Raw genomic sequence first — 19,697 nt, forward strand, 5'->3', positions numbered from 1 at the left:
TAATCGCATGTTTTCTTGTAGTGAATCTTGTAAAGTATTCCAAACAATCTCTATATTTTTATGATACTTTCCATGACTTTATTTTGTAAAGAAAGTATCTAAAATCATGAACCAATAACATAATAATTGAACTCATTAACAATCCTAGATTCTTTTTTTTTAATTGAATAACACAAAACTTTTAATGACTTTATAAAAATTTGTATCCAATAACTCAAATTTGTTAAGATTTTGAATGATTTTTTACAAAACACAAACTAATAATACTAAACTTTAACAAAATTTAACAAAATACTAATCTAATAACAACAGATTCTACATCACATTTAAAATCTTTGAAACTCGATTCAAATTTCATAGTTCATCACATTTTTTCTTCTTCTTTCCTTCTCTCTATATATCTCTCTCCCGATGGCGAAACAAAGACGAAAATCCAAAGATCGACTTGAGGTCGATTTGAGGGGAGATTCACAGTGTTTCATAATTTGTTTTCTGGGAAGCTTTAACGGTAAATCTCTCTCTGTTTTTTTTTTAATTCACAAACTATGTGTTCAATTTTTTGTTAGAAATCGATGTGATCCATTTACTTTTGTTTTTTTTTAAATCAGTTTTGATTTAGGTCGGTTTTTGTTTGTAAATACACTTGTTTGGTTTCTTTATGAACATTAGAATTGCATCTATAAGTTTAATTGTATAGTTTCTCTTTCGTCTTAATCGAAGATGTTTTTTTGGATGAACTATGAAATATGTGATTCAATTTGTTACAAAGTTTGTGTAGTTTTGGGGTTTGTTGGATTTTGATTGAGAAACCTGATTTTGGCCAATTGAATAATAATTTTAACTTTGTTCTCTGGCTACAAGATCTTTGTTCTTGAAACTATAATTGGTTTCAGGATTGTAGTGAAAGTGGAATGGTTTGTAATCGATTGTGGGTGGTTTTGTTTTGTGTTCATGTCTCAACTCAATTCTACTACTTCTTTCTGTTAGGTACAAACATCTGTTTCGTAAATTTCAACAATGTACTGTGGAACTGTAAAAAAAGTATCACTACAAGGTATTAAACTGGTAAGTTCAGCAAAACTTTTGTTCTGAATGGGACAAAGATTGCCTTTTCCTAAGTGCTCTATACTTGATAGTGTGTGCAGGTAATGGTTTCTCTGGAAATGGAGGATAACAATCCGAATAAAGAAGGTATATATGTTGTTGGCTTAAATGAATTCATTACTTGGATTAGTGAGAGTTTGCCTCACATAACTTTCAAATCTTGTATTTTGAAAAATATTAACTGACTGCACCTCTTAAGAAACCGCTACTTGATAGTGTGTGCAGGTTATGGTTTCTCTTGATAGTGTCTGCAGATTATGGTTTCTCTTAAAAATTGCAGACATATTCTTGTATAGCTTTTTCTCATGGCTTAGGATATGGTTGTATGATTTGGAATGGAAGCTTAGTTGATTCTTGCACGCTCAGAATTCAGTTAAGTATTATTCATACGACTTCTCTCGTCTTACTACTTTAGTGATTGCAGCTTTACTTATTCTTGCCAACTCTCTATTAGAAACACAGGACATGCGACCAATTTTGATTGGTACATCATTGGCAGGCGATATTACTGTTTTGGCAGCTGGTATTGTCATGAAGAAAATAGGTCAGAGTTTAACTCCCAATGATGATACAAGTATAAACAGAGATGAAAATTGTGTTCTTTCTTACTCATAGGATGTGTCCTCGACTTGTTTGATGAATTTTGTAGGTATTGGTGGATTTCCAATAGAATCCGAAAGCTGCACATGAATGAATTATAGAAACTCAGAGAAGCACCAAATTGATTCAACATCCGAGAGCAACAACAAGCTTGTACTCATCACCAACAAGCCAGAGCAACTTCAACTTCAGTCCTCATGTCATATCGTGCTTGTACTGGGTTCATGGTTCAAAATGTACTCATGTTTTTTTTCCAACTTCAGTGCTCATGTCTTTCATGTTTTGCTTGTAAAACAAGTTCTCTGATTTATTTTAATAGATGCTAAAAAACTTGGTTAGAATTTTACCATTAGAGGGACAAATTTTACTTAATCTTACAAAACTTCTTAGCTGAAAAATTTGTACTCTTTATAGTTAATATATTGTTTAGAAATTTGCTAAGAAATTTACTAATGGAGATGCCCTTAGTATGTGAGTGTGAGGAGTGTGAGAATGCCATAGGTAAAAGAGAGAAATGTGTGAAAAGTGGAAGTGGTGTGAGAGTGAAGAACAAAAAATCATTTTAAGTATTTTAATATTTTTTTTTGTCCCTCTTTATCATAAGTATTCAAATAATTGTTAATGTAATTAAAATAAAAAAATTTCACATAAAATAAAATTTATGGTTTTTCTTTATAATTTAATATGCATTTTGTTTTATTATTTTAAATATATTTTATATCAAATTGATGTATATGATTGTTCTGTACATGTTTATTGTTGGATGGTTTTTAATCTGTACACTTTGAAATCAGAGATTATTCATTATGCTTCTGGGTTTGTTACTTTGTTTAGGGTACTAGTGTTGTGTTTGTCTTCCTCGTTGTTGTAATACCTAAAATATTGTTCTTTATTGTTTAATGATTTTATTTTTATTGTTTTATGTAATCGATTATCATGTAGTTTTGATGATTGCAGGTGAAAAAATGACGCCCAAAAACTTTCGATCTTTGTTGTCATAGCTCGCTGCAGCTACACATCATCATATCTCTGAAAACCCTAATGAATCTGGGCTTGTAATTTGTTTTCAGATTCATTTAGGTCCATTATCTTAATCTTTTTTTTATCTATACTAGGACTCAGACCCCCGCAATGTCGCAGGGGAAGTATCTTAGAAAAAAATAATTTAAATTTAAAATTTAAAACTATATATTATGAAACTATTTGAATGTAATAGAATAGTTTGAATACATAAACTATAACTAAAAACACAATCATCAAAATAAAAACTTATAACAAAAAATATTATGTAGAATAAACGCAACTTTGCAAAATATATTGTTTAAAGTATTATAAATATAAGATATTTTTATGAAGAATTATGGTAAAGAGCTACAACTAAAAAAAATCATTATGACGAAGTGATCCTTACTGAGAATATTGAACTAATGGTTAGAATGAGTAACTAGGATTTACCCCATGGTACACCACGGGACAATTTTTGCATTTTACATTTATGTATAATTTTTATGATTTTGTATTATGAGTATATTCAGTTTCTTTGAATTGAATATATATTTTACAATATTCTATAAATATATATGTTACGGTAGAAAACTTTTGTTTTACACTCTAGTTATTGATAAAAACAAAAAAGTAAACAAATTAATATTCAAGAACTAAATTCTACACCAAAAATAAAATCTAAAAACAAAAAATGAATTAGCAAATGCAAAATATTTGATATGTACATTTTTCTTTCCATCAAAGATATATGTGTATATATATATATATATATATATACATGTGGAAAATAATTGTATTAAAATTGACTAAATGATAGTCGTTAAAAAGAAGCTTATATCGTTTAAACGCAAAGATATAAAGTAAAATAGAAATTTAAATCCAACAACCATATCAGCTTGTAAATTAAATCAAGCTTCTTTAGGCATATGTCATCTTCTTGATAGTCTCTTGCTTTTGAGCCTGTAAATTAAAATCAAGAGACAAATTATAATATTTTAGTTTATTATACAAATAAGTCAAACTTTTAGTCTAGATGCTAAAATTGAGCCAGACATGAACATGACAATGCTTCTAGATCTTGAATGAATATGTAGATCTTGAACGAATCTGCTGTAGTTATAAACAAAGATAAATGAGTACAGATTGTATAATAAACACAACACTCAGATCATTATATACACAAAATTTTGCACACTTAGACATTGGTCAAATGAATCATCTAGGACTTTTGATGCAGATCAAGTTATCATAGTTTCAATAGACGCATGACAATAAGCTTTGTGTATATGTTTATCGCTTTTTATTAATTTTGGTGTTATGAGTTGCGGTGAAAGAGAACTATTTATAGTGTCAATGAGAGAGTAGGGTTTTGTGTGAGTGCTTAGAGATGCTTGGTGAACAAGTAGGTCTGAGTAGATTTTTGTTTGGAGTTTATGGAATATGCCAGTATAAAATTAAGGTTCTACCATATTTATAAATCATTAAATATTTTATAAGATATAATTGCTTCTATTACTGTATATTAGTGAATGTGATTTTGTTTGATTGTAGAATATTGGAGGGAACAAAGTTTGAAATGGAAACTGCGAAATCAATAAGTTTAGAATTAGTTTTTGGCCATTAGTAATCGTATATGGAAATGATATATTTTTGTTTCTATTACCAAAAATAAATAAGTGATGTTTTACTTTTTTGTAGAAGAATCGGAGCTAAAAATTTGAAAAGGAAACTCATAATCAAGTGGAGGAAATATAGGGAGAATACTCGACATCAATATTCACGGGTCATTAGAGGTTAATTTGACATGATCCGATTAGAGTTTGTATAGATAATGAGGATCCAATTAGTAAAATTGGATATTAATATTTAATTTGAAACCGACCCGACAAAAAAAGAGAGAATGTCACAAATTTGTACTTCAAAAATGTTAAGATAGGTGGTCTGCAAAAAAAATGTGGCACAAAAATGTACTTCATATAATTTTTAAAATATATATCCGTTTATAAAAATTCAAATCACATCATATGCTGAAAAATTTAAAATTTTATTAACTTTATGTATTAAATAGTAATTCAAATAATTAAATATAAGATTAAATAAAAGTGAAAGGAGAATTATATTTTAATCTAACTTATTGCTTTAAATTAGGTAGATAGATTTTAGGAAATTTGAAATTAATATTATCAAATAAGGAAATCATTGTGTTTGGTTGTAAGGATTGTAGAGACACAAAAATGTACTCCAAAAATGTTAAGATAGATGTAATTTTCTATTAAATAACTATAATTAAAAATAAATTTAATAATGAGTGAAACAGTATCAATGAAAATTAAAATTAAAATATACAACTCTTAAGAACAAAATAAAATAAATTTTAAATATTAAGATAGTTTTTAACGAAAAGTTATGATAAATAGACACAACTGTAAATTCTATATTAAGTTTTATTAAATTTCTATATTATTATAATCATTTCTAAAATTTTAGTTAGATTATAGAATAACATTGAATATTATATATTAATATTTAAATTATTTAGATTTAACATAAAATGAAAAATTTGTTTCAACAACAATGATTTGTTAGTTATTAATGAAGAGACAAATATATAGAGAGTTCAAAATATATGACTATTTAAATTGACACATCTCTTAGAACGAAAAGTTGTGATGAAAAAATATGAATAAAATATAGTGAAAAGACACAACTCTACAATGAATAAATACGGTTGGGTTTGAGTTTTTAAAAAGAACAAATAAAAACAATTTTTTTACAAAAAAGTACTATGGAAAGTCTCAACTGTTGTTCTTATTTATTCAGATTGTTATTATTATTTTTAAATATTAATTTTTTTTAACGGAAAGTGAAGATAAATAGACAACTGTAAATTCAATATTAAGTTGTATAAAATTTCTCTATTACCATAATCATTTCTAAAATTTTAGTTAGATTATAAAATATATTCAATTATCTAGACTCAACATAAAATGGAAAATTTATTTTAATACGAACTTGTTAGTTAGTGATGAAGAGACAAATATAAAGAGAGTTAAAAAGCATGACTATTTAAATAGACACACCTATTAAAACGAAAAGTTGTGATGAAAAAATATAAATAAAATATAGTGAAAAGACATAACTCTACAATGAATATATACAACCGTTTTATGAAAATGTACTACGACGAATTGCAATTGTTGTGTGTGCACTTGATTATACCTACAAACTCATATAAACTGCTTTTAAATAGAAGACATCTTTATTACCATATTCAAAAGTCAAATCCAAAAGCTTATTATATAATCCATTTAACTCTTCGAAAAAGACTCTAGGTATAAAATTAACTAAAAGTTGTAAATTAGATTCATCATTCCTAAAATCTTTTGTTAAATCAAGAATTGGAGGAATCTCTTTACTTTTAAAAGAATGAATGCTAAAGAATAATTTAGAGAGCTGTAAAAACCGTTGAGATTGAAATTTTATATTATTTGGTGTCATGGCAAAAAAAATGAAAACAGTTCAAAGAGACAAATATATATAGATTTCAAAATATACGAATATTTGAATAGATACAACTCTACAATGAATAGTTGCAACTTTACAAAAAAACTGTTACAATGAACAATTACAACTTTGTGTAAAACACACAATTTAAATTTTTCTACAGATTTTTTTGGAAAATTATCCAAAAAGTACGATTGAAAAAACACAACTTTGATGGCCTTTATTCGGATTGTTATTATATATAGGTATTTTCATTAATTTTTTATATAAAATAAACTAAAAGTTGTAAAATAGATTCATCATTCCAAAAATCTTTTGTTAAATCAAGAATTGGAGGAATTTCTTACTTTAAAAGAATGAATGCTAGAGAATAATCTAGAGATCCGTAAAAACCGTTGAGATTGAAATTTTATATTATTTTGTGTCATGGCAAAAAAAAACAGTTCAAACAGACAAATATAAATAGATTCAAAAGATACGAATATTCAAATAGATACAGCTCTACAATGAGCAGTTGCAACTTTACAAAGAAACCGTTACAATGAACAATCGCAACTTTTGTTAAACACATAATTTAATTTTTCTACAGATTTTTTGGAAGATTATCCAAAAGGTACGATTGAAAAACACAACCTTTGGTGGCATTTATTCGGATTGTTACCATATTGAAAAGTCAAATCCAAAAACTTATTATGTAATCCATCTAACTCTTGGAAAAACACTTTAGGTATTTTCATTAAACTTTTATATTTAAAATTAACTAAAATATGTAAATTAGATTCATCATTCCAAAAATCTTTTGTTAAATCAAAAATTAGAGGAATTTCTTGACTTTTAAAACAATGAATGCTAGAAAATAATTTAGAAAAATGTATAAACTGTTGAGATTGAAATTTTAGTTGATTTTGTGTCATGGCAAAAAAAAAACAGTTCAAAGATACAAATATATATATATATATATATCAAAAGATATGAATGTTCCAATCAACACAACTTTATAGTGAACAGTTGTAACTTTTCATAAATAACCGTTTCAATGATCCAACACGACTTTTCAGAAAATATCCAAAAGGTACGATTGAAAAAACACAATTGTTGGTCGCATTTATTCAAATTGTTATTATTATATAGATTAGGTCCATTATGAATTTGGTGGTTTTTTTGTTAATGTAGTCCACTAACATATTTTTTTTGTTTATTCGGTTTAAAATAACCGACCCAAATAAACCGAGTACCGATCGATCTGAACCGAATTTAATTTCGGCTCAATTCGGCAGGATTTTTCAAAAACCGAATTTTCTCAAAACCGAACAAACCGACTCGGATACCCGAACACGCTGAACGCCCAGAGTAAGTTGATGGAATCAGAGCCCGTGCTGAGCATATGGGCTGCAAGCCTAATATTTTATAAATACTTTTAAAAGAAAAAATGATATATTATTAGAATATGGAGGTGCTGGGATTCGAACCCTGGTACATGTAGTTAAAAATTAACTAATTTTACCATCAAACTAAGAGAACTCCACAAAAAAAAATCGATTAATGACTAGATATTGGCTGACGGCCGCAAGCACCTGCTTGCTCTGGTTGTAGTTCTGGCCGGCTCTGGATGGAATCGAACCATAACTAACAAGTGACAACTATACAAGTAGAACGAATGACGTATAACTTGGGGTCAGCATGTATTTTGGGTTAAACGCTTAAACTGAACCTGTTGGGAGATTATTTCTTGGCAATTTTTCCGTGTACCGGGTTTTAAGAAGCCAAACGGTTACGAACCATTTGGTATATAGGTTTTGGGCATTCGGTTATTCAGTGTATAGAACCGAATTTAATTTGTTCTGGTCAGACTCGGTTGGGTTTCAGCCTTTTAGGTAGTAGTCACTGAGTAAGATATTTTTGGGTGATGTGAGAAAGGGGTAAATACGTCTTTTAGATATTCACGGTGTTATCTCTACTTACAGAGAGAGCGTCGAGACAGAAGGCTTTTTATATACACAGCATTGCCTCTTCCTCCTACTTCAGCTGCTTTTCTGATTTTATCTCTCTCTCTCTCTCTCTCTCTCTTCACTCTCAGATACCTTTTTTTTTTTTTTTTCTGAGCTTCGAACAAAAAGCTCTCAGATCCACAAGAGTCAGAGGCTCATCTCTTCTTTGATCTTGGTTTATGAGGTAAGATTCCTCACTCCCGCAACATCTCTTTCTTTCCTCGCTCTGTATAATGGATTTATCTCTTCTCTAATGGCGAAAATCTTGAATTCGTTCTTCGGTTATTGTTTTCTTTTTTGGTTTTGATGTTTCTACATTTGGTGGATGAAACTCCACTGCGGGTTGATTGAATTCGATTTAAAGATGTTTTGGGATTTGTGAAATATCGGATTCGCCGCCGATTTGGGTTATTCTTTAGAATATGGAATTGAATTAGACTGTGTTCGTTTATGAATCAATGTTTTCCGTTCAATGTTAATCTGTGGGAATGGTTCATGTTTGCGAAATGTGTGTGTGTGTGTGTTTTTCGATTTCTAGGGTTTCTTATGATTGGAATAACATAATTTCGTTTTCTTTATCATGTTTTTTTTTTTAACAAAGATTGTGTTCTCTTTTCTTGCATTTGCACTTGGTTATTTCACCCTGAACAACTTGCTAATCTGTTTCCTTTTGTTTGTCCTGCAGCTCGAAGGAGAAACCCACTCTCGGGTTAGTCATTTCTCTTCTTTTCGAGTTTTTTTATAGGATAAGTTCTGACTCGTGTGTGTTGTTCTTGTTTGAGGGATATGATTGCTCTTTGTTTGAATTATAGTAGTATTTTATTTACAATTAAGGTTGAAGTTGGTTTTTTTTTTCAACTAGTGAATCTTTTCCTTTAGTTAGAGTTTTAAGTGTTTTAAGTTATTAGTTTGACTATTGTGCGGTTTTATTTGTAGTTTTTATCTTTTACTGCTGAGTTTTTAGCATTTTCTTTCTTTGGATAACATGTATGTTTAAAAGTTGTTCTTAGTTATATATTCTTTGTTTGTACGAGCAGAGGTACGCGGATTAAGACCCGCAAACGGAATATTGCTGCTCCTCTGGACCCTGCAGCCTTCTCTGATGCAGTGGTCCAGATTTACCTGGATAATGCTGGTGATCTGGTATGTTTTGCTGTTTCCTGTCCAGATTTTGATGTCCTACTTGTTGTTGCATGTGTTTGCTCTATAAGCTTATAGCTCTTGTTTGATTGGTTTAGGAACTTGTTGCCAAAAGTATTGAATCATCAGATCTTAATTTCACAAGATATGGTGACATCTTCTTTGAGGTAAGTTTACAAACAAATCTTTCTGGACATTTCCTTGGTGATCTTTTTTCCTATAAACCTTTTTCTTACTATAATCTTTAATTTTGACATTGATGGTGTAGTCCTATTCCCCTGTTTCCAGTGTCTTGCTAAGCCTAAGAGTAACTTGTGTATTTGATCACATCATGTGCATAACAACTTCTTGTCTCTTTGACAAGAGGGGCTCATGATACTAGAATCAAACATTGTCTTGTTTTGTGATTCTGATGTCCACTTGTATGGAAGCATATGTGTAAAATTTGTTAATGGCGCCTGTAAAGATCTTCCTGGTTTTTTCTTTTCTTGTTATGGTGGTTCTGTTTTCTTCTATTCGTGGGATGTTTGTTTTATTATTTCTTATGTCTGCTGCTGGTTTTGTCTGTTTTTTTTTTTTTTTAAATGAGTTTTGATTGAGATAGCTTGTGTTTAAGGTTATATTCATAGGGGGACGCACGCAACCTGGAACAGTGAAATCTGATGAAGGAGAACGCCATACGTACTCTGTAATTGACTGTGAACCCAAGCGGGAAGCCATTTTACCATCTGTAGTCTATATACAGAAAATTCTGCGGAGGAAGCCTTTCCTCATAAAAAACCTTGAAAATGTTACTCGGAGATTCCTGCAGTCACTGGAGCTTTTTGAGGAAAATGAAAGGAAGAAGCTTGCTATCTTCACAGCACTTGCCTTTTCCCAGAAGCTCTCAGGATTACCTCCAGAAACTGTCTTCCAGCCATTACTCAAGGATAATCTCGTTGCCAAAGGGATAGTGCTCACTTTTGTAACAGACTTCTTCAAGGAGTATTTGGTTGAGAACAGTCTTGAAGACTTGATCTCTATTCTGAGGCGTGGCAAGATGGAAGACAACCTTATGGATTTCCTACCACCTGTAAGGCGATCTGCTGAAAGTTTTGCAGAGCATTTCACGTGAGTTTCATTCAGTTATATAACACTCCCTCGTTGGTAACATGTTGATACTTCTTTAGCTCTGATTGCATTGCATGCATTTCCCAAATTTGATTTGTTGAAGTTAATTACATGGTGGAAAAACTGCATGAATATATAAAATCGGTGTCATTGTCCAGAATTATTTAGTAGAAATGCATGTAAAATTGTACATCATTCTGTTTAGCTACCTAACTAAGAAAGTATGAATGATTTTGTTCGTCAGTAACTCAACTATTTTAAATGATCTATTCATTAATCTGACTACTATATGTCTAGAGTAATGTGATTTTGTTTTTCAGCTATCGCAATTAATCTATTCATTCATCAAGCATATTGTACAGATGCTGCTGCTAATGCTATCCTCTTTCGTCTGCCTTTACATTCTATGTCTGCGATTTTTTTGTTTTCTGTATTTAGTACAATGAATTGAAATAACGTGTTTACCTCTTGGATTTTTAGAAATGAGGGATTGACCGATCTAGTGGAGTACCATTCAAAGAAAATGTTTGAGGTGAAACTGAGGGAAATCAAAACCGTTCTAACAAGCAAGGTCACAGAGGAGGAGAGTAATGTAGACGAAGTCATTGAATCTGTGAAGCAACAGATCAAAGATGCTAAGCTGCCTGACATTGAGGTTGTACGTGTTGTTTGGGATGGTTTAATGGATGCTGTTCAGTGGTCTGGAAAAAATCAGCAGCAAAATGCTAACACTGTTCTGCGCCAGGTAAGATTCTATGGATAAGAGAACCCAGTCATTCAATTCATACTTATCATGTTATATAAAAGCTTCGTATAGTGTGTTATTCCACAAACTGCAAATGGCTTTGTGCTAATTTTTAGTTGGTTGGTAGTCATGAATAAAAGAGAAGTGGGAGTCGTGAATAATGAAATCATTAGGGCTAATCGCTTTTGATGTCTTATTAGCCTTGAAATAATATGTGATCCCTTATGGTCACTTTATCTCTTGATTTTTTACCTGTGTAGGTGAAAACATGGGCTCCGCTTCTGAACACCTTCTGCAGCAGCGGAAAGCTAGAGCTGGAACTGATGTACAAAGTTCAAATGCAATGCTACGAGGATGCAAAGCTTATGAAAGTTTTCCCAGAAGTAGTGAGGTCGCTCTATGAACTCGATGTCCTCGCTGAAGACACCATTCTCCACTGGTTCCGTAAAGGAACCAACTCAAAGGGCAGGTATGTACTTGGTTCGATGACATAATGGGAAGCTTTATTATTGTAAGTTGTAACTAAAAAGTTCATCGTGATGTTTTCTTGTGATGAATGTTGCAGGCAAACCTTTGTGAAAAGCTTAGAGCCATTTGTGAATTGGCTTGAAGAGGCGGAGGAAGAAGAGTGAGTGATCGATCTATGTTCCTAATAAACAAGCAATGAAGACAATAATAATTCCGAGTTTCTTCTATCTGTCACTTCTGCTTATGATATTTACTGTACTCTGCTTTGTATTTTGGCAATAAGTCCACTTCGAAGTTTATTGTTTCATTTTCAATTTTTTTTGTTGGTTTTGATGACTCTGTTTTCCTATATTGTTTTTGGATTCTTTTGCAAACGGATTTAGGCAAAAGCAAAAGCTGTTTTATTTATGGTTTATTCGGTTTTTTACTTTTCCTCAGCACTTTATTGTAATTGTACTGTTTTTTTGGTTATGGATAAGATGGCAGCAACAAAAAAAACATCAGCAAAAATGAAGAGCTTTTAGAACGCTCAAAAATACTTTTTTTTTTTGTGGACAGATGGATTTCTATTAACATCCAAAGGTCATTTACAAAAGAGACAGAACAAAGACGATACAGACAAGAAAAACTACAGCAACCTACAAAGTTATGAGAAGTAACCACCCAAGAGCTGTTCCAGATGCTATTCCACACACCTTGCTTAAACTGCAATTACAGAATGCAGGATCCCTAAACTTATTGACAGAGAGATATACAAATTGATACTATCTAAATTGGAAAAAGACTTATAATCTCTCCATTGGTTGGTTGTTAGCTAAGTTGCTTAAAAAAATTTTAATTGTAAATTTTGAATAAAAGTGAAGTTAACCACTTAAGAAACTTTACAATTTTGTGGATCCATTGGTAGTACATAAAATTGGGATCCTTAAATTAATTTTTTTATTCTGGAAATTATTATAGTATAATGAATTTCGTTCAAATTTTTAAATTTTGTAAACATCATATATGACCTGTTTATGGATTCAAACAAAAAACATAAAAAAGAAGATAGATGAAACTGTATGATTAAATTATGTACCTGAGCCAGAACCCATCCTATAAGCCAATCAATATCACTACGGTGATTACAAACGACAAGAGCATGATCTTTGCCAGAAAGAAAAATGTAGGCTTTGACATGATCACTAAAGTATGTACGTTTGACGTGTCTGCAACTCTTTCATTTAACATGGAACACGAATCAAACAAATAGTGGAAGTTTATTCTATACATAAAAGATAAAACATTGCAAACACTATATGAAACTAGACGAGGGGAAGAAAACCTCTTAAGTCAAGGCAATAACATGCAAAATTGAATGGATCAGTAAGCTCCGCCTAAGTTACACATCTTCAACTCTATCTTTAAGACAGTTAGATTTGTCTACAACTGCTAAAGCTAAAGGTTTTCCAACCAGAAATTAAAGCACAGGGAGTTGCTTTCTTACTGATCATGGTTCATAAAAGTCCTAGCTTTTGGTAGACGATCAGTTCCACTTCACCACGAAGGCTCTCCACATCTGCAGCATAGTCTCTCTTGTATTCATCCGCCATTGATTCCTCCAGCTGCAGCTTCATTCTCTCTAATGCTCCTTCCAACCCGCAAAACTTTTTGAGAATCTGAGGCTCTGAGTATTTAAGTTGAAGAAGAGTCTGGATTGCTGTACCATAACTAAACAAGAAAACCATTCAAAGCTCTCCATAGGTAAGCATTCAATAAGTATCAAACCCGGACAAATAAAAGACAAAAGAGAGTGGTAAACAAGTTATAACCTCAGAGAAGTCTAGCTTTGGTGCGTTAATCCGATTCCCCATTAGCTTTACAGCCTTGACATATTGGATTTTGTCATGTACGATCTTAGCAAGCTCAGGAAAATGCAAATTGTACAATTCAGGAAGCCTCGTTGAGTAAGTGTTAAGCTCTTCGTCAAGATCATCAAGCTTTCCTATAGCTTTGATTACAATGGTCTCCACCTAACAAAATATTCAGTATGCAGTGATAAGTTACATAAGACGTAAAACAAACGCAACACCTTATCATCGACAAACTCGAACATCGTAGATGATTCAATAACATCATCTTCAATAGCATCAATTCCCACTCGGAGTAGGAACAGGCTGAGAATACAAACAGATCAATTATCAATTCTCAATCGATTAAACAACCTAGGAGCCTAACTTTGTTTACATAAATTCCCAATTCGTTTAACCCTAATTTCTTATCACATCAAAAAACCTAATTCATCATGAGATTCTTACCAATATAAACAGATTGAAGCATCATTTAACCACAGATTTGATGATAACGACTGATTTGAGCAACCCTAAACCACGAAGATGATGATAGCGACGACTTAGATCAACAGACGGATTTGATGAACCGATGTTGCCGGTGGAGTGTTCCGATTTGATTTCTTCCCTCGACACTAGCCAAATAGAGAGAGTCGGGAAAAGAGCGAGAGTAACAAAAAAAAACAAAAAAAAAAACTTATTTTCCCCTCATCCAATGAGAAGGTGACACGCACAGGGTCCTTAACGATCCTAAAACTCCTCCTGTAAACACCGATCGTTAACATTTTCATTCACTTTTTGCATAATTAAATTCTTTGTTTTTGTTAAACAACTTTACCATCTCCATCTAAATACCACCAATGAAGATGACCTAAACGAGTCAGGTCACGTTCGTTTCGTGAACCAGATGCAATATCTGGATGCAAATACTTATTGTTATTCGTTTAGTAATAATTAGGAACTCATCTGGATACAATACATTTTAAAAACTCATCCAAAAAAAACTGAATTTCTGGATAAGATTTTTTAGAGAGTTTGGAATTTATAAATTGTAAAAGTCAAAAATACCCCTATTTTAATTAAATAACTGCAAAATATTTTTTCTCAATTCTAATATACATACAATTCTAAAATTCCAATTCTTCATCCACCAACTTGCAAAATCTCATTTTTATCTAAAACCGCAAAATCTCATTTTCCCGCCAAAACCGCAAAATTTCGCTTTTCCCGTCAAACCGCAAAACTCGTTTTCCTACAAAAAAACACACAAAAACATGAAAACTCGTTTTCCCGCCAAAACTGCAAAATTTTGCTTTCCCGCCAAAACCGCAAAATTACGTTTTTCCGTCAAAACCGCAAAGTTACGTTTCCCGCCAAACTTGCAAAGTCTCGTTTTTCCGCCAAAACCGCAAAATCTTGTTATCCCGTAAAAACTGCAAAATCTTGTTTTCCCGCCAAAACCGCTAAATCTCGTTTTCCCGTAAAACTGCAAAATCTCATTTTCCCACCAAACTCGCAAAATCTTGTTTTCCCGCCAAAACCGCAAAATTACGTTTTCCCGCCAAAACCGCAAAATCTCGTTTTCCACCAAAACCACAAAATCTCTTTTTCCGCCAAACCGCAAAATTACGTTTTTCTATTTTCTCGCCAAATTCGTAAAATCTTGTTTTCCCGCCAAAACTGCAAAATTTGTTTTTCTACCAAAAACACAAAATCTCATTTTTAAATATTTATTTAATATATATGAAAATAAGGAAAAAAAACATAAGTCAATTTAAACCACTAAAACATATTCAACATTAAATAAAAAGTTTTTTGATATTTTACATATATTGTATCCAGATACAGATATAAAATTACAAAACAAACATAATTGAATCGAGATAAAATTTATGGACACATGAACCAATAACACAAACGAACATCATCTAGATGTTGCGTCCAGATACTATGAACCAATAACACAAACGAACATCATCTAGATGTTGCGTCCAGATACTGTGTCTTGATACTGTATCCAGATATTTTGTCTAGTTCACCAAACCAAAAAATGACTAGTAATTGGTCGATGCACTGCAATAATAAGTGGAAGTTTCTTATTAGATGCCATATATATATCCCACTTATCCTGAAACAAAACAAAGAAAAAAAATTGGTACTTTAGATAAGTGAATAACATGAGAGAAAGGAAAAGATCGTGAAGAGCTCAAAGAACCCAAATGCGGAGAGAGATACGGAGCCTATACAAGTGAAGAAATGGGGCATTCACGAGCATAAGTCCTCTTCCTTTACATTTGTAGCATAAACGGTGAGCCTCTCTGTTCTTTGACTCGCTAATGCTCGATGAAGGATTCGGGCATTCACGTGAGAAATGCCCTTCTTCCCTACTGCATATGCTGGAAGAATCAGGGCAGTGACACTTAGAACGCCCTTCTCCCGCACACTTAAAGCATGATGGACTGACAGAATCATCGTAGTGTCTACCACATGCCTAGAGATCAAAATTCTAAGATCAATCCTGTTCTAGAGGCTCGAACTCAATAAGCAGTGTAGATGATTCCAAATCAAAATCTCAACAACTTACCAGTCCAGTATGACCCAGTTGACCACATCTGTAGCAAGATAAAGTCCATGACGGTGAATGACAAGGCTCGATACAACAGAGATGGCCTAAGCTTTTACATACATAGCATTTGATATCCTGGTTAAAGTCCAACTATGGTCATGATCAGTTGCCTCTTTTTGAATGAAAATTTTTAAACAAGAATGAGAAAATAACAAAACTTTACCTTCAAATCTTCCTGAGTGTAATCATACTTGCACAAGATCATGTCATGTCCAAGTTCTCCACATCTTAAACATACATCTGCTTCTTCAGCGTTATGTCTCGGCATGGTGAATGGATCAAAACCCTGAATCCAAGTTTCTAAACCTAGAACTCTGATCGCGCGGCTTGATCGGCCAAGGTTGCGAACGATTTGGTTAAGAAGTTCGAAATGCGGTGATGAGATGAGTGGTAGGGTTGGTTTAGCTTACATACGGCGGAGATGTGGCGAGCGGAAGGCGAGGCGAGGCTAGGGTTTCTCTCTCGCGGAAACACTCTAATTTCTTGTTTTTTGTTGGTTTTATAATTATACCCCTGTGATAAATTAAAATTTCAATGTGACAAAAAACACAAATAGCCGGTTTATCATAACCGGATAAATCAAGCTATAAACCAAGTCTGAAAACATAATCCAGTTCCAGCTCCAGTTGAACTAATCTTAAAATTATTGTAATAAAGAAGAAGTATATGTAGAAAAGATATAGGATCTGATTGGTAACCATGTTTAAACGAGACGGTTAAAAAATTAGGAGCGGTTATAGAAAAGGCGATTAAAAAAACAGCGGTTAAAGATAACATAAAGAAAAAATAGTATGAATAAAAAGAACGGTTGAGTATTTAGTTTGATAGGTACCATTGAAGTGGTTGAATGTATAAATCATAATAATTAGTAAATAATTAAACTACTTTAGTTGGAAAATGAAAATTTAAAATAATAAATTATTATTTAATTTATAATATGAAATATGAACATAGTTAAATTAAATTTTTATGCATCCAATCTACAATGCAATCGATACTTACTGGACCACGGTTCGAAACAGATGATCTTGAACGTGATGATCTCCCACGTGATGATTCTGGACGATGCTCGGAAGTCATAATGGATGGACTTAAAACATTGATTGTGTAACAAGAACTATTTTTGGAGCAAAATGAAACTGTTTTTTTTTTTGTATACGAAGAAAACTTGTATTAAGACATGGTGTTGTAAGATGCACACATATATAAGAGAAAGAGAGAAAATTTTCATTGATGTTTCTTCTCAATAGTGTTTTTTTTTTTTTTTAAAAAAAGGTTAAAAAAATCCTGAAATTTATGAGTAAAATTAGATTATATTCACTACTTTTCTTTATTTTGTGAGATAAAAATAATTCAATACCAAAAACAAACAACAAAATGCCAAAATAAAAGCTATATAACTTTTAAACCTCATCAACGTTGGTTTCATGGAGTGACTCAAGTTGGTGTTTGTAACCACCAAAAGTAAGGTTTAACCATCTTTTCCAACCAAGATTTTTAACCAAGATCTCCAACCACTATCTCCAAACGATATGTTGATTAGTAATCATAGGAGTGGTTCGTTTGCAAACGATCTTAATTAGTGATACCAATCAGAGCCATAACCCCAACTTTTAGTAAGTGGAGTATAGCTCCAAAGGTTATGAGCTTCCATGATTTTCAAAAAATATTTTTTCGAATTTTTCTTATTTGATTGCGTTTATATATGATATTATTGTGACAATGAATGCAAATGTTTGAATATTATGTAAATTATAAAATATTTAAATAAACTATATCGTCATTATTTATAGAGATTTTTAAAATATCTATGTTAAATAGAAAACTTATGATTTAAAAACATTAGTGGTAAAAAATGTATATGGCAAAAAAACAACATAACAATATTTCTAATAAAATATAACTCATTGAATAAGATTGTTAAGATGGTTATAAAAGAACTTGACCGAAACTCGGCAGTCGGTACATAAGTTTGTGTGTATTTGTTCAACAAGTGTCAACTAATTGTCTTTCAATAAGTGCACACAAACCTATGTGCCGACCGCCGAATTTCAATAGAGTTTTTTCATTTTTATGTGATACCGAATTTTAAACTACATAACAATATTTATAATAAAATATAACTCATTGAATAAGATTGTTAAAATGGTTATAAAAGAACTTGACCGAAACTTGGCAGTCGGTAAATAGGTTTGTGTGCACTTGTTCAACAAATGTCGACTGATTGTCTTTCAACAAGTGCACATAAACCTTTTTACCGACTGCCGAATTTAAGTCGAGTTCTTTATTTTTGCGTGATACCGAGTTTTAGATTTTTTTTTTATTTTGTTTTAGTAGTTTTGTGTCATATTTGGAGTATTTTTAAGTTTACCAAGTATAAAGGGAAGTGTTGGATCTCATGTTTAATATATTTTTTAGGGGTGGGCATTTAAAGTGAAACAAATCAAACCAAACCGAACCAACCGAATTCAAACCGACCCAAACCAAACCCAATCCTATACTTCAACCATGTTGTTAGGTTTTTTCTCAACCCAAATGGTTCGGTTCGGTTCAGTTTAAAACCGAACCGAACCAATAACCCAATGTGTTTATTAAGTTAAATTAATAATCTTATTAAAATTATAAATATGTGATCTTACCTATTAATACTTGCATTTGGTTTCTATTTTACTTTATTTTAACTTTTCTAATAAAATTAATTAAATATAAATATAGATTTAATTATATTTAATATTAGGTATTAATTTTATTTTTCTAGCTTTTCAAATTTTTTTGATTAATTAACTATTATAAAACCATAATCAAATTTGTTTTGTTACATTATTTGATTTATAAACCGAATTAAAACCGAACAAAACTAAAACCAAACTGAACCAAACCAAACCAAACATAAACCGATCCGAACACAAACTAAACCAAACTAATTTCGGTTGAGTCTGGTTAGAGTTTTACCAAAACCGAATAAACCAAATCGAACCGAACCCAAACATAAACCGAAAATGTCCACCCCTAATTTTTTTGGTCTTTTGATTTCCAAAATTTGTGATATATGTACTCTAACCAGACAAAAGGGAGGTTTAGATTACGTACTTAATATGTAATCTAAACCTCTGCTCTGCAATAGTAATAAAGGAACCGCAGTCAAACCAGACATCCTTATCAGCTCATCAAAGAATAATACATTAATTTAGATTATTGTATCTTTGTAGCCCGATTATGGTTTAAATGAAATTTTGTCAATAGAGAAAAATTTAAAGAGTTTATTTTTTAGTAGATATCATATGGACCACATGACCATATAGGGTAGTTTTAAAATTTTCATTCTATTTTTTACAATTAATGTGTTTGTGGAGCAAAAATTAATAAAGACACTATACAACCATGCAAACTATCAGTGATGGACACAAATCGTTAATAAATCTTTCTGTTTTTTTATCTTTAAAGTGTACACAGGCCCGGTCCGCTCATAAGACAGCCAAAACATCTATTTTAGACCACCAATGATAAATGATAAAAGCAATTGTAGAAGTATATGTACTAGAAATTTGCTTTGGTCAGTTGGTTGTGTATTTGTTTAA

General features: G+C 31.6%; 1 protein-coding gene, 2 long non-coding RNA genes and 1 pseudogene across 5 annotated transcripts; 2 read left to right on the forward strand and 2 right to left on the reverse strand.

Annotated features, from left to right (window-relative positions):
• Positions 1-222: 222 nt before the first annotated feature.
• Positions 223-2,149, forward strand: LOC147934332 (uncharacterized). Its single transcript, XR_015570319.1, has 5 exons — positions 223-508; positions 988-1,065; positions 1,146-1,476; positions 1,559-1,648; positions 1,754-2,149. It is a non-coding gene; the product is annotated as an uncharacterized LOC147934332 (long non-coding RNA).
• Positions 2,150-8,032: 5,883 nt separating this feature from the next.
• On the forward strand, positions 8,033-11,936 carry LOC109124677 (uncharacterized). The gene is made up of 8 exons (XM_010442485.3): positions 8,033-8,385; positions 8,887-8,910; positions 9,239-9,344; positions 9,440-9,508; positions 9,958-10,451; positions 10,932-11,196; positions 11,457-11,665; positions 11,762-11,936. The coding sequence occupies exons 1-8, from the start codon at positions 8,381-8,383 to the stop codon at positions 11,826-11,828; spliced, it is 1,239 nt and encodes a 412-aa protein (XP_010440787.1). The 5' UTR covers positions 8,033-8,380; the 3' UTR covers positions 11,829-11,936.
• Positions 11,937-12,858: 922 nt separating this feature from the next.
• Positions 12,859-14,439, reverse strand: LOC104724036 (uncharacterized). 2 transcript variants are annotated; one of them, XR_757492.3, is made up of 3 exons: positions 13,962-14,439; positions 13,476-13,676; positions 12,859-13,374 (listed from the first exon to the last, which is right to left on the reverse strand). It is a non-coding gene; the product is annotated as an uncharacterized LOC104724036 (long non-coding RNA). The 2 variants fall into 2 exon arrangements; XR_757493.3 differs by having other exon boundaries at positions 13,476-13,820; positions 13,962-14,286.
• Positions 14,440-15,258: 819 nt separating this feature from the next.
• Positions 15,259-16,591, reverse strand: LOC104728210 (uncharacterized; annotated as a pseudogene). Its single transcript, XR_015573134.1, has 4 exons — positions 16,283-16,591; positions 16,078-16,194; positions 15,740-15,984; positions 15,259-15,621 (listed from the first exon to the last, which is right to left on the reverse strand). The product of XR_015573134.1 is annotated as an uncharacterized LOC104728210 (transcript).
• Between the last annotated feature and the right edge of the window lie 3,106 nt (positions 16,592-19,697).

Source organism: Camelina sativa, chromosome 11 (assembly GCF_030686135.1).
Source record: "Camelina sativa cultivar CO46 ecotype springtype chromosome 11, ASM3068613v1".
NCBI lineage: Eukaryota > Viridiplantae > Streptophyta > Magnoliopsida > Brassicales > Brassicaceae > Camelina > Camelina sativa.

What these genes read in the sequence shown, in the direction of transcription:
- LOC109124677 (XM_010442485.3), top strand. An exon ending in TGGATAATGCTGGTGATCTG is followed by an intron (nt 9,345 to 9,439) that starts GTATGTTTTGCT and finishes TGATTGGTTTAG; the next exon opens with GAACTTGTTGCCAAAAGTAT. An exon ending in CTAACACTGTTCTGCGCCAG is followed by an intron (nt 11,197 to 11,456) that starts GTAAGATTCTAT and finishes TTACCTGTGTAG; the next exon opens with GTGAAAACATGGGCTCCGCT.